The 16682-nt window shown below is 52.8% G+C and overlaps 5 protein-coding genes across 5 annotated transcripts; 2 read left to right on the plus strand and 3 right to left on the minus strand.

Annotated features, from left to right (window-relative positions):
* Positions 1 to 38: 38 nt before the first annotated feature.
* HMPREF1120_06337 (asparaginyl-tRNA synthetase) lies at positions 39 to 1857 on the minus strand (the record flags this gene model as incomplete). Its single annotated transcript, XM_009160538.1, has 3 exons — positions 39 to 1283; positions 1334 to 1451; positions 1508 to 1857. 3 exons carry the CDS (start codon positions 1855 to 1857, stop codon positions 39 to 41), a joined length of 1713 nt encoding a protein of 570 aa, XP_009158786.1.
* A 283-nt stretch (positions 1858 to 2140) lies between these two features.
* HMPREF1120_06338 (uncharacterized protein) lies at positions 2141 to 3100 on the minus strand (the record flags this gene model as incomplete). Its single annotated transcript, XM_009160539.1, has 1 exon — positions 2141 to 3100. One exon carries the CDS (start codon positions 3098 to 3100, stop codon positions 2141 to 2143), a length of 960 nt encoding a protein of 319 aa, XP_009158787.1.
* Positions 3101 to 4607: 1507 nt separating this feature from the next.
* Positions 4608 to 6080, minus strand: HMPREF1120_06339 (uncharacterized protein; the record flags this gene model as incomplete). The annotated part of the gene is made up of 1 exon (XM_009160540.1): positions 4608 to 6080. The coding sequence occupies one exon, from the start codon at positions 6078 to 6080 to the stop codon at positions 4608 to 4610; it is 1473 nt and encodes a 490-aa protein (XP_009158788.1).
* A 3794-nt stretch (positions 6081 to 9874) lies between these two features.
* On the plus strand, positions 9875 to 12712 carry HMPREF1120_06340 (uncharacterized protein; the record flags this gene model as incomplete). The annotated part of the gene is made up of 1 exon (XM_009160541.1): positions 9875 to 12712. The coding sequence occupies one exon, from the start codon at positions 9875 to 9877 to the stop codon at positions 12710 to 12712; it is 2838 nt and encodes a 945-aa protein (XP_009158789.1).
* A 2109-nt stretch (positions 12713 to 14821) lies between these two features.
* HMPREF1120_06341 (uncharacterized protein) lies at positions 14822 to 16681 on the plus strand (the record flags this gene model as incomplete). The annotated part of the gene is made up of 3 exons (XM_009160542.1): positions 14822 to 14873; positions 15061 to 15231; positions 15567 to 16681. The coding sequence occupies 3 exons, from the start codon at positions 14822 to 14824 to the stop codon at positions 16679 to 16681; spliced, it is 1338 nt and encodes a 445-aa protein (XP_009158790.1).
* Between the last annotated feature and the right edge of the window lies 1 nt (position 16682).

The following is a 16682-nucleotide window of genomic DNA, read 5'->3' on the forward strand; positions in this document are numbered from 1 at the left end:
GCACGCACCCACTTGTGTTGCGTACAGGGCGATGCTGGCTAAAAATCAGCCCTTCCCCATGTCCTCGGAAACCCGACCACTTCCCTGACGTTGCTCACACCCGTGAGATAGGCCAGCAACCGGTCGAAACCAAGACCATAACCTCCATGAGGGCTGCTCCCAAATCGTCGAAGATCAGCATACCACTTCATGCTACCCAAGCTCTCTCCTGGTTCAAGAAAAGGGTAAGGATCACTGTTTGGCGGGTCCACTTTCTTGACGAGTCCATTTTCACGCATGGCTTGGATCAAGGGTTCCAGACGGTGTTCCCTGAGGCTACCACCGACGACCTCGCAGTACCCGTAGGGAAGGAGGAGGTCAAAACATGCAACGGTTTCCCGACTGTCTGGTGACGAAGTCGACTGAACTTTGCCAGGGTCCTGGTTGGAAGGAGACATAGACGATGGCAACATATAGAACGGCTTGATGTCTTTCGGATAGTGAGTTACGAAGATCGGGCTGCCGTTCCCAATGTTCTCGACAATCCAGCGTTCATGCTCGAGCTGCAGTCCCTGATCCCAGCGCGGAGGGGTGGCAAACAATTTTCCACCGCTCGACTCATGCGCCTCACCGAGCGCCTTGACAGCAGTAGTATAGTCCACCGTGCGCCAAGGGCCGGAAAGCCGATCCCATCGCTCGTGCAAATCGACCGCATCAATGTCTTGAGCCCGGTGCTTGTGGTCTGTATAGTACTCTACAAGCTCCCTTCCAGTTCGGTGGGCTCGAAGAGATTCCACAAGGTCGACAATAAGAGCCCTGACTTTCGCTAATAGCCCCTCAAGGTCGATGTCCCGGTGTTCGGCCTCCAGCATGTAAAACTCGGCCAGATGGCGCGGAGTGTCACTTTCCTCGGCACGAAATGTTGGCGAAAATGCAAATACATCCCCCAGCTCAGCCGCGTACGCTTCGAGATGGAGCTGGGAAGAGACTGTTAGGTACTTGGGGTCCCGGAAATATAGTCGCTCCTCGTCTTTGGGAGCATTCGGGTTCGAACCGGGCACTCGTTCTTTGCTCCGTGGTGCTATTGTGAACACTTCCCCAGCTCCTTCGCAGTCCGACGAGGTGATCAACGGCGGATGAACTTGATACACCGGCTCCGTGGGATTGTGAAAATGTGAAGAAATGGCATAGGTCAAATGGCTCCGTGTACGAGCAACCAGGGATTGGAATGATGTCCGTATTCGCAGGTGGGGGATACTTCGCAGAAAGTCCACAGACATGGATTGCTTCTGGATAGGATTTTCCTATGGAGATGGTTAGGCCATGTAGAAAGAGAGACACTTCGACAGCATACAAGAGGGTTGCTTTCCCCTAATGAGTCTATGCTCTGCACTTGCAACTCATGAGTTTGGCCGGCGCCGGCGGACCGGACCCAGTTGCCAGTCAAGGTAACGTAGGCACCGTTTGTTATACTAGAAACACCAGTCAGAACTCAATGCTCTGGAAATCTTGCACATAACCAACCCACTCTTTGGCCAAAGCTGGGTCTGGGAAAACAGCTTGCACGGTTGCTAGTGTAGAGCCATCTGCGATGCGAGCGAATGCCACCTTTTTCTGCTTGCGCACGCTGCGCACCAGGCCGGTGATCTTGATCTGATGCGTTTCATGTTTTCCAGGATTGTTCAAAAGCTGTGCATAACGCACAGATGGAGGGACAGGAGAAACCGCCGCCGACTTGGATCGATCTTCGTGCAGCAACCGGATGCTGCGCGAATGAGGCACATGCCGTAGTCGACTGAACCATTTATCGAGGTCGCGGTATCGAGCCGGACCAGGACATCCTGGACGCCATGGCGACGGCAAAGTACGCCATAGCATCACGTCCTGGCAGTATGAAGCGTAGCCCTCGCGAGGATCCTAGACAATGACCTGAATATCTGCGAGGATGTTGTGAGGCTGCGCGGAACCAAAATCATCATTGGAGTTGCGCTGGAGCCGCATAAACTATTTTCCCGGTCGACCCTCAGCCTTGTGACGACGTTGTCACAGCCTTGTCGAACACAATTACAGCAGGCAGTGTTCACTCGTGTTCTATACCCAGTCCATCGCATCCCGTAGAATTCCACTGTGCCACTTGAGAGCTCAGTTGCCCTATTGTTTACTACACATCTAACATACTCCTGACAACCTGCGGCCTCGATTGCAGCGAATCGGTCGACGAGGGAGGACCTGGAGTTTCTTCCCCTGGCGAGCCATATACGCTGCGGTTACTCTGGTTGGTTTGTACTCTGCTCCTTTGAGCCCCGCTTGGGGCCGGCGAGTTCAGTGTTTCCCGTTCAGTCCATCTCAAAGTCATGCTTGCATGATCACTATCACTGTCGACACTGGGCAACGCTTTTTGTACAGTTGAGGTAGTGTCTCGAGACCTTCGGAGCCTTGTATCCTCAGCTCCTTCCCTGCGTTTCTGCCACCAATAGTGTCCGCTTTCATCGTCGTTCTTGTGGCTGTAGGATGTGCCTCTGTCGGCATCCGTGAACGGACTTCGCAATTGTGATCTTGGCAGGGTGAAGGCATGGCTCGAAGACCCGTCGTCATGACGACCTTTGGTTAGCCTAAAAGGCTGCCTGTCTCTTATTATATTGCCTGTGATCTTGTGCTTTGTATCATGAAGCCGATTGTCGAGCTCTTCTCCCCTATGAGCCCGTTCGGCGATCAGTAGTTTGTCCTCATTCTGTTCGAGGTAACCGCGGAGGTTCAACAAGAAGAGGACCAGTAAAACCGGGCCATATCCGAGACCATACAACCACCCAATACTCACTCCGAGGCGGTAAGGCGAAAGATTCCACACAAAAGAACCGACCAAGGAGTAAGCGTTCCGGATCACAACAAGCACAGTCACAAGGAGAAGGATGTAAGGAACTTTTGAATGATAAACCCGATTGCTGTAGATTAGGCGGAACACAATAAGCCCCGAGCATACGATTGCAAACAACGAAGCTGCCTTAAATCTGGCATCTAGGGCCGCGGATTTCGCCGATTGGAGCGTCTGGTTGGGTGATCGCTGCTTCTGTACGAAAGACCACGAGCGAGGGACGGCCAGGAAGAAGACAAGCCAGTCCATGGCGTAGAACAGTAGAGGGAGATAGAAGTCTACCTTTGGTTGGAGGGTGTTCCTAGGGAGAGCAAAAGCATCGGCATGCTGAAGGCGGCGATGGTGAAAGGAAGACCTACTAGGAAGTCAGCAACCATTAGGCGTATATAGGCCCTTCTCGAACGTCTCTAAATGGACCTTGTCAAGGGCATCAAGGCCATTAGACCACTCACCAGCTTCGCAGAGACTCCCAAACACATGCTAGCAATGCTGGGATCATCAAGGTATGGAAAAAAGACTGAAGCACCATGGGGGTATTGACGAGATAGTCCCGGTCCACATCAATGGCGGTAAAGCAGCTTAGCAGACCACACGCGGCGACAAAAAGGGTCCAGTACCAAGGCCACCGCCTTCCGATGGGCTTCCACCTCTTTTGCCTCGATAGGTAGCCGCGACCATGCTTTCTGAGGTTAATGGTCGAAAAGAGAATGGAGATAGCGAAGAGTGATCCGAAAACAATCCCGGTGATCCCTCTAGGTCCAACAGCATGGATGGGCTCATAGCACGTGGTATAGTTGACGAACGTCCCATTTGGCGCGACCAGGACGGGTTTGTAGGCATCAAATACAAGGTAGCAGTGCGATCCGTTCGAGAGAGTCCCATTTGAATAAGTAGTGTAGTTCCAGTAATCCAACGTCGTCTTGTTGTAGGTCAGGCCATTGATTATAACCATGCCATCCGTCGAGTCCCGCTCCACATGCACCATACCACCAAGTGGCAGACGTGCTTCTATATTCATTTAATCACCCTCTCGAAGGCTTTGATATAGGTGAAGACATCTCTGACAAGTGCGATGGACAAGAGAAACAACACCCGATGAAGTCTTTCGGATCGCTTCAGGGCCATTGTCGACAACTTCAAAGAGGGTTGTCGTCGATGCATGGTTGCTTCCCCGTACGTCGGATTACATAACCCGCCAGGTCGTTCGACCACAGCCTTGTCAGAACATCTCGGACGCTCAAGGTTATACTACTGAAAGTAAGCACGGCTACTCCCTGTACAGGTCTCCCCGGACACTGCACCTATACAGTCCAGATCACATGGACTCTAGGAAACAAGCTGGCATCACGTCCATGAGCCAAAACAACCGCACGAGGGGACGTGCGCACTTATAACATTGGTATTCAGAGCTCGCTACCCACGAGGACAAGTACCACTTGTGAAACCATCGACCAGACGATCTAAAGACTCAAAGTGCTAAAGGCACGAGAGCTCACGAATCCGAACGGAGCAGGGCGAATACCAACATCATCACTCCGCAGCTTCTCTTCACAAGAACACACCACCCACAAGGAAATCAAAATCATAAGCATCATTGTCTCATGCCATTTTGGAAGTGCTTCTCGACAAACAACCCCGTATTCGCTAGCCACCCCTCAATGCAGAACAGATGAAGACAATCAAACTGACGTGACAACGCTTAAGCCTCCCCTTTGGTCCCCTTTGGTCTTGGGTCATCGTGTCCTTGACAGCGCTTTTACGCAACAGACCACACAATAACCTGACATAAATCAATCACACGCGCAAACACGCGATCGAGCTTGCTCAGTGCTCTCTTGTCCTCTCGAAATCCCAATTTCTCACTGGGAATGTCCTGTGGAGGAGCTCCATTCTTGGTGCCCCCGGGACTTGTACTGCCTTGTCGGTTCACCTCGGAGCCTCCGTGGACCTTCTCCGTGGGTGGCAGGCTGGTCGTAATGTTGTGGACCAACGAGGTGATAGTAGGAGCCTGGCTCGCGCCTACACCAGCAGTTTCGGCAGGCCGTGGTTCGCTTTGACCCTGTTCCGCCCGCGGTGTATTGGCATTAGGCTGTCCCTCGCCGCCGTTTGTTGAATTAGCAAGTGTAGGATCTACCTGGTTAGAAGAGGCAGGGTTTTCGGTCCCAGATTCCGCTGTAGATGCAGGAGCGGTTGCTGACACCGAGGAATTGGCCTGTTGTTGTGTCGGTGGAGGTTGCGTGGTGTTATGCGGCGCCGAAGAACCCTGAGCAGATGTTGCGGGAGGTAAAGGAGCAGGTCCCGGTGACCTTGAATCCGTGTTCCGGAGTGGCCGCTGGTCGTAAGACGATGGAGGGGCGTGATGCAATGCCAATGCATGAGGCGGAGGATACGGTGCATGGCCGTAGGGGAGGGGAGGTAAGCCAGGAGGGAGTGGTGCTCCAGGCGGAAGGGATACCCCAGGAGGAAGTGACGCGTAATGTTGGAGGGGATAATGACCTGGGGGGGTATGGATGGGACTAATCGGATAGATGTAGGTCGGATGAGGTATGTATCCAAGCGGCAAATATGGGTGCGGGTTGGCGGGAGTCGGTCTGTGATAACCGGGAGTACTGGGGCTGACGACGTAGCTGGGCACCCCTACCATGGGTGAACGAGTGACGGCCGGGACCGAAGACTGGTCGTTGATCGTTGACTCGGGATAGAGGCCCTTTGCTGGCACAACGTGAGCCAGATTAGGGTCCGTGCTCGGTTGACGCAAGACTTGAGCGGTGGGGTGTGAGCGGGAGTAATAGCTGATGAGATGCAGGTGTTGGCCCTGAGAGGTAGTGATACTGAACGACTGCTTCATCAGGCCATCGGGCTTATAGCGATATCCATCAGGGCCATCCTCAGCCTCGCCGTTCTGCGAAGGATCCTCCGCGGTGCTCTCGGGGGTTTTGGTGCCTTTACTTGCGTTCGAAGGGAAAGTCTGTCCGCCTCTTTTCCCTTCCATTTCTCTGTAGGTCAGAAAGCTGCCTGAGACTCGACTGGCACTCCAACTCTTTCCGTCTGTCCACCTCCTCATTCCTGCTTCTCGTTCATCCCATACAAACACGGACCCAGAGCGGATGGATTGTCTCTCTTTCTCTGAGAGTCTCCGCTGGACTCGAGGGAGGATACCCAGCCTGCAAGCCTCGAAAAGTATGATGGCGTCCGCTGGGGTGCGAACGTGACCATTGTATGTCTCCATTGCTGAAGTTTTGAGAGACCAGGGGCAGATCTAGTGACGCTGCTGAACTGAAGCCTGCAATGTAGAGTAAGGCCTCACGGCAACCGTTTCCCAACTCTTCGTCCCCGCGTCGGGTATGTGGTGTATATTCGATCCAATAGACCCGTCGTATCACCGGGAAAACGCCCGGTAGCGACCACGCCGATAGTTTCAACCGCTCGTGAATTACCCGGCTAAGTGCGCGAGGTTTCGGAAGGGAAGACGAGGCGCGTGACGCCTAGTGAGGAGCACTTTTTCGATGTCCCCCAGGCCAGTGCAGGACGGTCTTGTGACCAAGACGATGGAACAGGATGGCTGATCTGGTGCCGAATTCCACATAAATCGAGGGAGGTGGAAGGCCTGCGAACTTGTAATCTGGAGGAATTATCGTAATCGGTGCTGTGCAGTGTCTAGCGATGGCCGGTGCAGTGTCTAGCGATGGCCGGTGCAGTGTGGGAAATAGGCGGGCAAAGAGGGCTGAACAATAATAATAAATGCTAGTGGTGGAGAAGCGGAAGTGCAGGGTTCAAGTTTCGGCCCATCACCGCACTGAGTGGCAGCCGGGCAGGGGCGCTACTGGCGTTCCACAGCAAGCTTGGGGCTTATGCTTAAATTCAAAGTCTAAGAGCCCGCTTAAGGCCCGGGCGGCTCGGCCTGGCTGGGCACTGACTCAGATCAACTCTAACATCCTCGGCAGGGGCCTCATGTGATCACAAATATCCTTTTTTCAAGATGCTAGTACACGCGCTTGTCACGAAGCGCCAGTGATTGATGCTTGGTGCGCAGCATCCGTGAAGAGTCGCCAATTTGAATGCCTTGAACCCCATACCGCTGTTCCGCAGAGCATTTGTGTACAGTCCAACAAACACCTGGCACTTTAGCAGTGTGGGGACAAGTAGTAACTCAGAGAACAGGCGTGTTGTGATACCTAGGAAGCTAAGTGCTACATGAGTGGCAGAAGAGGCCTTAGGGGCCAAAGTAGTCACATGACGAAAATGGCGTCACAGCAGGTACCTAAGATACGCACTACATGCTGCCCGTAGCGGCGCTGCTAGTCCGAGCCTAATACTCACTTCAATGCTTGGCATACTCAAATTGAATCCGCCGGCAAGGACCGTCAGGGCTAGTCCAGAGCAGTCCGACGCCCATTTCACATATCCATCGCTAACAAAACACCTTCGAGAGATGATACTTGTCTTTGGGCAGTGGACGAAGGAGTTGCTCCAGTATCAGACACAACAGACGTGAGTACTGTTACGGGGATCTCAAACAATGACTACCACCGGGCAGTACTTGGGTCCTCGCTCTGATCACGTCCCACTTACATGTACAAGCAGCCCCAGTTGCACAATTCATCATTGGCCGGGCCAAGGACAAAGAGCACTTTTCAACGGGGCTAACGAGGGAGTGCCACGACGCCAACAGGCTTGGTTGTCTTGGTCTCGTCTGCGATGTGTCAGTGGTACCCGCCGCGCCTGTTTTGGGAGCCTGGGCGCTGCGTAACCCTCGTCTCGGCCTAACAGGCGCCAGTCTCCATTGATCCTTGGCTCAAACTCTCCATCCTGACACTTCAACAGTCATTATTGAGCCTGCAGACTCTCACCCAGATGAAGACAGCTAACTCGTGTTGGGGATCTGCTTGCATTTTCCGGGTTACAGTGAGCCACCTGACGCTCTGTTCAAGTTGCGTCTGGAGTTTGGCTTGGCTGATCCGCAGTGCAGCGCAGCGCAGCAATGTCCAGGGTCAATCCTGCGTCGAGGCTTAAGCCACTCAAGGTTGTTAAGCATGAATCAAGCCACAAAGTCAATATCCAGCGCATGCCAAGGCTTGAGTCTTCGCGCCAAGTGTCAGCCAAGCGAGCGTCCAGATCATCGCTTCCAGTTGAAGCGCTCAACATTCCGATCCAGCGCGTGTTTCCCATCATGTTCAAGCACAACCCGTGGACATTCCACGCGGGGCTGATATCTCCTCGATGGTAGGAGTCCCCGGCACGAGAAAAGGCCGGCCTTTCACATGCCCACGCACGGCCAATTATAACAACGTATTGGGCTCTTATTATCGGCGGCGTGGATTGACTGACACCAAGATGCCAATCTCTTCGGCATTCTCGGCATAACAAGAAAGCCACGTGTCTACCTACGGTGAGGAAGTGGGCACGTTGCCTTTCAAGGCCGCAGCCAAAGGCCAGCGTGTCCCCAGGACGGATGCCTACTGTACCGAGGTTGCTTTCTAACTGCGCTTATACATATGTGCCAGGCACTCTGATACTTTGATGGCGGTGCCTGGCCGTCCAGATACCGAGAGACAATGGTCCCTCCGAGCCTCATGTTGGTGGATCACGTCGGCTCTGGCCTGCTTTTCGTGAAGCGAGGAGATCACACAATTTTATGAAAACGTTGGTCATCGATTGAACATGTACTATTTCCAACAGCTTGGCCGCTGAAAGCCTGTCACCTTGGCAAATTCCGCTTCCCCTGTTGGCTGATCATTGTTCGTGTTATTCTTGGCAAGGAGACTCTGTTGCAGCAGCGGAATGCCTGATGTTACTGAGGATCGTTCTCAAGGCCAAACTTCGAGGCCGGAATAACCCAGTCTGGTAACTAGGCACCCTGTGCCCCGGTGCTGTTATCCTGCGTATTGGCGTTGGAAGAAATGCCAGGCACCCGCATTGTCTGCGGGCCGGGGGATTAATTGCCAAGTCATTCATCAGGTTTGGCCGATTGTGTTGGTATGCTCGTACCATACCTAGGTACTCCTCGGCATGCTTTTCAGGCAGAAGCGCCTTTTTGATCCCCTTGGAACGGTATTCTTTTCTTTGCGACGATCTGCGGAAGACCCCAGCTACTTGTGCGTACCTTCAGCGCAACCGAGGATGGAATATCAAAATTCTTGGACAAGCATCAATTACTATCATCCTCAGGAGGCAGGCTAACCAACACAGCCCGTTCGCAATGGCCGTCATGCAGTAAGACTTCGACGACAAGTCTCGATCGCCAATCGTCCCTGTCAAGGTGAGTGATGCGCGCTAGACATGGATACATCTTTCTTCGCTGATGTGCTTCATGTATTTTGTCTGGCTTCCAAGAGTCAAGGAGGTCACTGGGCTCTTGGGGAACTGGTGGTCGGAGGCGTTCCTAGCGCACTGAATCTGCAGAAGCTACGTAGCTTCCAGTGTGAGGCTTATGTTGCTTATTTTGATGTTTTTTCATCATGATCTTGCCTTTATGTTCAGTACTAGTAATTGTAGGCTACGGGACCAAGGTAGGTTATACCTGGCCCAGATGGGGACCGCATGCAGCATGTTGGACTAGGATCCGAGGGAGGCCCTCTCAGGCTTCCTTGAAGACCTGTGTCGCGGATCGCGCTAGATTCCCCTTGGATGGACACGTTATACAGGCAGCTCAAAGTGTATCGGGAGATACTAGTTACTGAGAATCGACTGCAAGAGCCCACAAAGATGAGGACTCTTCAACTGTGCACTGTCGCAGTCAATGTTTGTCAGCGATGAAACTCGTGGGGTTCGCAGGTGACGCTCCACACGCGACGCGACCCCGAATAGACGCGGGCCACTCACACTCACAGCCCACATTGCCTCGAGTGAGTTCAAGACCGTTGTGTAAACAATCATTGGGGCAGACTACCGCTTGTCTACAAGATTCAAAGAATCGCGCAGAAATAAGTCAGCCTGTCCTGAAGCCGTCTGAACATTGCTCACTTCGACCTTTGACGACCTTCTTGTCATGCCACCAAGCCTCGTGTCTCTTCGGCCGTGTCCATGGCGGATCCACGGTTGAATCGCGTTGACGGTACCTTGACCTCTCTTTTCGAAAGTCTCGTGCCACCTTCGAATCCCGACCAGGACGATACAGACACTGAGATTCGCATTGAACGCGCCATCGAGAATGCAAAAGCTCTCGTCTACGATGCTGACAACGGACTGCCACCTGACACCAATCAAGCGCAGGATCTCATCAAGAGAAAATTGTTACGCGAAAATGCATCCCCAGAGAAAGCTGCCCGGTTCAGCAATCTGTACTCGCGACTCCTTGCAATTCCGATTCTGAACCAGAAATGGGCAATCCTATACCTCCTCTACAAGCTGTCCGAGCCGACCATCCCGGAGCCGCGCCCACGCGTTCCCTTAACAGGCTCAAATCAATTTGCCAACATTCCACAGCGGGAGGACTTGCCTAGACGAAAATCTTTTGCTTCTGAAGATGGAGTAGAGGGAGAGACACACGAACGCGAGCCTGCGACTCCGCCGGGCCGCCGATTTCCCCCTACATTAAGACAAGAGCGGCATGACCAGAATACATTCTTGCGACATGGGAACAACAAGAATGAAGCAATTGTCCACTCTCCAGGTCAGGTGCCCGTCGAGCAAGTTCAAGAAAAGCAACAGCAAGTACTTGGTCCTACTGACTTGGAGCTGCTACGAGATCTGCCGTTCAATCTGCAGGGTGTCTCTTCGGCGCATCTCGAGTTTACCTCTGCCACCACAATCAAACTTCCTCCAACTTTACCTGTACCCATTATCTCATTACTTTATGCCCTTGCAGAGCCATGCCTCCTATACCGGGGTCTATCTGAATATGCCGCAGCCCAAGATGGCGGATTAATGGATCAAAGCCTGCGTTCTGCCATCCAAGACGAGTTGCGATCATATCTCAGTCTAGTCGCCTCCCTGGAAAGCGAGATCAGACAAGCCCTGGCTAGAGTTGAAAATACTAAGGATCGAAAAGCCGGTTGCGCAACCGGCGTCACCTTGAAACGATGTTTGATATGGACCAGAGACGCTACAATGGGTCTACGGCTCATGAAACTGATAGTGGAAGACTCGAGACAGCAGCGTGGTGGTCAGATGATTTCCCTCATCCATAATTTGGCATCCTCTCACGGCGACCCATTTGTTGCCGCTTTCGCTGAAAGACTGCTTGCCCGGGTTGCACGCCCCTTCTATGAGATGCTGAGGCACTGGATCTACGATGGGGAATTGATCGACCCATTTCATGAATTCTTCATCACTGAACCTGACCCCAGCTCTCAACCCACCGTTGACCATCGGCATGTCGCGACATCTGTATGGGAGGAAAAATACAAGGTCGACTCCAGTCTGATTCCTTCCATAGTCTCAGCCGAGTTTGCCCGGAAGGTCTTTCTGATCGGCAAGTCGCTCAATTTCATCCGCCACAATTGTGGCGACTCCGATTGGGTTATTCAATATTCCAAGACGAATTCAAAGTCCTTAGACTACGCCAATACGGCCAGCTTGTCGTCTTCAATTGATCTTGCCTACCGGACGACCATGTCGCGGCTGACGCACCTTATGTCGACAAAGTTTGGATTGTTTACACACCTGGTGGCCATCAAGAAATACATGCTTTTTGCGCAGGGGGATTTCTTCGAACTGCTCATCGAGTCGCTAGCTCAACATCTCGATCGTCCAGTCAATTCTATGTACCGCCACAACCTCACGTCACAGCTCGAACATGCCATTCGCCACTCCAACGCTCAGTATGACGATCCCGAGGTTCTGCGACGACTGGATGCCCGGATGCTCGAGCTGTCCACGGGTGAGATTGGTTGGGACTGCTTCACATTGGAATACAAGATTAGTGCACCTTGCGATGTGGTGGTCACTCAATGGGCCAACACGCAGTACCTCAAGATCTTCAATCTGCTCTGGAGGATCAAGCGGGTAGAGTTCTCTCTCAACACGACTTGCAAACGCTGTATGACAGGAGGTCGAGGTGTATTGGCTGCGGTTGGCGATAAGCTAGGCAACGATTGGAAGCGTTCTAGCTGCGTGGTCGCAGAAATGGTACACTTTGTCAACCAACTTCAATACTACCTTCTATTTGAAGTGATCGAGGCTAGCTGGGAGAAGCTGCAAGCGGCCCTGGATAAGCCGGAAGCCACTCTCGACGACCTGATCGAAGCTCATACTACCTATCTCAACAATATCACCAAGAAAGGCCTCATTGGCCAGCAAAAGCATCCCGTTACCGGGCAGCAAGAGGACAGTCTGGTTGTCCAAGTGCATCACATCTTGAAGTGCATGTTGAACTACCGTGAAGTCGTCGATTCGTTGTACTCGTACAGCGTCGCCGAATATACTAGAAGGCAGCAATTCAGCGCAAAGATCGAGCGGCGGACCGCACAGGGGAAATGGGGCATCACGGAGAAAGATCTCATGGGGGATTCTAGAGCAAGCACACCCACTTCTACGGCAGGAGGGAGACCAATCAAGGCGTCACAGCTGCTACCGGAAGACAGTGACTCCCCTGCTCCGTCGATGGCGAACCTTGGCATCCCAGACGATGAGGGTCACCTTAACTCGCTGAGGGCAAGGCAACTGGCCTTGTCTGCGGAATTCCGGTCACGGCTGAGCATGTTACTATATGATCTAGGTCACCAACCGGACGTGAATCTCCGCTTTTTGGGTGTCGTGATGAACTTCAACGAGTTTTATCAACCTGTCAATGTTAGAAGGCAGCAAGCGAGACGGGCGAGGGAAAAGCGAGAATTGGAGAGAAGAGCTCGTGAAGCTACGTCTTCCGAGGGTAATGTCTCAGCAGAGAAAGATCTGAACAGCTCAGTCAGCAAGACATGAACAAGACTTCGCCAGCCATCATATTGTCGAAACCATCCGCGGACTCGCAGGCACCTCTCTCGTGGGGTGTTTTCGACAATGTGTCTTCGCACTATTAGCAAATCAGGCTGTCGTTTCCCTTGGTGCCGAGCTTCGTCTGATGTATCTTCCAGCCGTCAATTGGCTTCGTGCATCCCTTGCCGAAACGCACAATGGGATGCTGAGCTGCGATCAGACATGTTGCAGTCTGATCCAGTTTACCCCTTTCTGGCATCTAGTTGGAAAGGAGATCTAAGAGGTCATCATGTCGAAAGGACAAAAAGCACAATCGTCAGCCATTCTGCTCAAGCGAGGACAGTCCCTGACGGACTTTGGGAGGATGGGACATGTTCTGTCTCTGGCTGCCCTGCTTCACGGTCGAGTTCTCCGGAGTTGTTCTGCTTGGGAACTTTGGCAAAGCGCTCAAGAAACACTGCGAGACTCTTCCAACGCCTCACCACCTGAGGAAACCGGAGGAAGGTAGCCATACGGGTGACACGGGTGAGCTTCCGACTGAAGAGCAATTTGGCTTCAGCCAGATCCCTGCACCCAGTAAATCGGTCACTGAGGATTCTGTCTAGGCCATACATGAGCAGCTGCTCGTAGGAGCAATCAGTGTTCCTGTAGGAAAGTTGATGTCGGCGAAACACCAAACCTTCTAGTCTAGACGTTTCCTACTCATTGAGCAGATGATAACGTACTACTCAACGTACCGTACCATATGGTTGATTGACGTTACGCAACAGGGCGAGCAACACCGTCTATGGAATGGTGGTTGGTCGACAGAAAGAATAAAATTACCGCATGATCACACCCAATTCCTACGACCAATTCCTACGACCCTCGTGAATTGTAGAAGAGTCACGTTTGCCATCTACGACGAACACCCTTAACGCCTTTGCGCGGGCATGAGAAGTTGATGACTTGTCTGGGCAGATGCGCTGCCCCCATATTGGTCCCTACTACTAGGAAGGAAGCTGGCAATGCGCCCAGGCATGAATATGGAGGTATTAGTACTCCAGTATAACCCCTGTCTCCTTGACTCGAGTACACACCACCACCACCCGCTAGTGGAGAGTCGCATGACTTCGCTATATGGCGTTCCTAATGATCTCTGGCGGGCTGATCGGCACCCCCGTTCTGGGCGATGTGCATCAGTTTCTTGTTGGGCTGTCTTGGCCCCCAGAGCAAGTCCGTTCTACTTTCTGTAAGTACCCCGGGCCAGGGCTAAAAGAGGGGAAAATCAGTCAGGCTCCCTTCTCGCACAGGCCAAGGCTGAGGCTGAAGCCGAAGCTGAACTGCTACTGATTGTGAAGCGGACTTGCGACCTACCTACAGTACTCACCTAGGTAGTGTACCATCCCTGAGCCAACCATGTGATACCAGCCACCTGAGGCCTCTGCCCGAAACCTGGCCACTATCCATCTACCTACAAGGGGGATTCAGCTGGACGTTTCAGCTTCCAAGAATTGGCGGCGGTGGTGGTGGTGGTGCTGCTGCTGCTCAACCACCTATACTCGACTCAGCTCATGCTGCGCTGCTGGTCGGCACGGCATGATTGGATTCTTGGAACTCGCTGCCTCCTACTCACCGGTCTTGCGCCCTACTTCATGCTAGATCTCCCAAGCGAGACACTGTTCTGCCTGCCTGGCTGCCTGGATGCCTTATGACTCTTTTCAATTGAGCAATACGAGTTCTCGTGTTCTTCATCATTTATCAATCGACGTATACAAATATATACGCAGTCCTCAAACCCGCATTGCCTGAACGAGTCACAGGCCGTGGTATCGTGAACAACCGCGCCCCTCAGTCCTTTTTTCTCTCCAGACAAACATCTATATTCAAGCCGATCACAAGACTCATCGCTAGCTGACCAACAAGCTGTCCTGCAGCCCTTTGCTCAGATTTCCAACTCCGCCACAGCTGAAGAGCTGAAACCAGACCACCGGAGTGCTTGCTCTGCCTACTTTCGACATCACTCGAGTTCTGTGGATGAGTACACAGTTCGTTGTTTGGTACTCTAGATCGTTGCGTTCTATCGATAAAGTCTTGCTTTCTTCATTCGGCTGCCGGTGGAGCACGAGTAGAAGAATGGCATCTTCTACAACGACGACGCCAAAGCGTCTCATTGTTCTCTGTGACGGTAAGTCAAATAGTGTATCTTCCATTATTCGATTTGTCTTTTCCACAACTCATGCTGGTGGGAAACGGCGCCATATGCCCACACTGGCCTACCAAGGTGGTCAATGATGTCGTGTCCATGAGGAGGATGTTAGAGTCACTAGAACATTCGGATCAAAACTAACTCGTTCCCTTGTCATGCATCCTAGGAACATGGCAGAATTCGGTGAGCGGCGAAGCGTATAGCTATCCTACCAACGTGACGCGCTTCTCGCGGGCCTTGAGCCAGTTCGGCGACCGGGATGGCCAGAAAGTGCCGCAGATCATATATTATCAGCCCGGTGTGGGAACCGGCGCCCTAGCGGATAAGCTCGCTGGAGGTAAGGATTTTTCTTTTCCTGTTGTTCTTCACGTTCTCGCGAAGCGTGGGCGTCTCAATTCTGCATTTCATTCGAAACTGTTCCTTCGACAAACCCACTTACCCGCTCACGTTGCGGCTTCATCTCCATAACGAGGCAGGACTATCTAGATGCCTTGTCTCATCAGTCCATACCTCCTAATCTTCATGTTTTCATTCCACCCTATCGTCCATGCACCGCTCGAAATGGCAACTAAACCTGTTTGTTTCCTTTTATGTTGACTGGTGGAAGTGAAGCGGAGCTCATGCTCATTTATTTACTGACACTAACTATTCTTTGGCCTCTCCGGAAAACAGGAATCTACGGCGCCGGTCTGTCCGCCTGCGTGCGCGCCGCATACGGCTTCCTCGCCCACAACTACAATCCAGGCGACCAGATCTATTTCTTCGGATACTCGCGCGGAGCATACACTGCGCGAGCGATTGCCGGGCTCGTCACCAGTCTCGGACTACTGACCAAGAAGGGCATGGACCGCTTCGGCGCCGTGTATCAAGAGTACTACCAACACCAAAGCCAAAGCCAAGGCAGCCACCCCCAGCAGCCGAACATTGCTCGACTGGAAGAACTCTCAGGCGGCGAATTACATCCTGGAGCCAAAGACAGCGTCGAGATCGTGGGAGTTTGGGACACCGTGGGGTTCCATGATCCAAAACCCATCCTGGGGAACAACGACACAGGCGAACAATTCGAGTTCTATAATACCGCTCTATCGTCGCGGGTCAATTATGGGTTCCATGCCTTGTCGCTGGACGAGACGCGAGAGGCGTTTCTGCCGACTTTGTGGGATTCCGAGATCGGGGTGACCACGAACACGAACGGTTCAAACAGCGTCAAACAAGTCTGGTTCAGCGGCACGCATGCCATTGGAGGCGGAGATAAGGACTCGATACTCGCGGACATCGCGTTGGGCTGGATGGTATCGGAATGCAACAGCACAAAGACGCTGTCGTTTGTCGATGTCGATGAAAGTGATAGGATGTCGTACTTGCTTGCTGAATCGACTACTAGTGCCAGTGCAGCAGCAGGTGGTGCCGACACGCCCTGGGCTACCGCAACATATCCCCCAGCGATCGACACAGCAGCAGGTGGAGGGGCCAGTGGTCTATTGTCAAGCCTCAAGAAAAAGGCCACAGACGCCTTCTGGACCGTGACTAATTGGGTTTTACCGCCCAAGTCGGGCGTCCGGACTCCTAATGCCGCAGGACTCGATCCCGCCAGAACTAACGAGCGGCTTCATCAATCGATTCGGGACCGGAGATTTGATCGCTGGCCGTGTCGTCCCGTCAAGGGCCGTGTCCCGGGACAGACGAGCCGGTGGCAACTTGCGCACAAGCCTGGTGCCGTGCTTGATGAGTCCGTTCCTGGTGATGTCGAGTCGATGTTGAAGGGAAGAATCAGGCCTGTAGGGTAGG

The sequence above is a fragment of the Exophiala dermatitidis genome (assembly GCF_000230625.1).
Source record: "Exophiala dermatitidis NIH/UT8656 unplaced genomic scaffold supercont1.5, whole genome shotgun sequence".
In the NCBI taxonomy this organism is placed as follows: domain Eukaryota; kingdom Fungi; phylum Ascomycota; class Eurotiomycetes; order Chaetothyriales; family Herpotrichiellaceae; genus Exophiala; species Exophiala dermatitidis.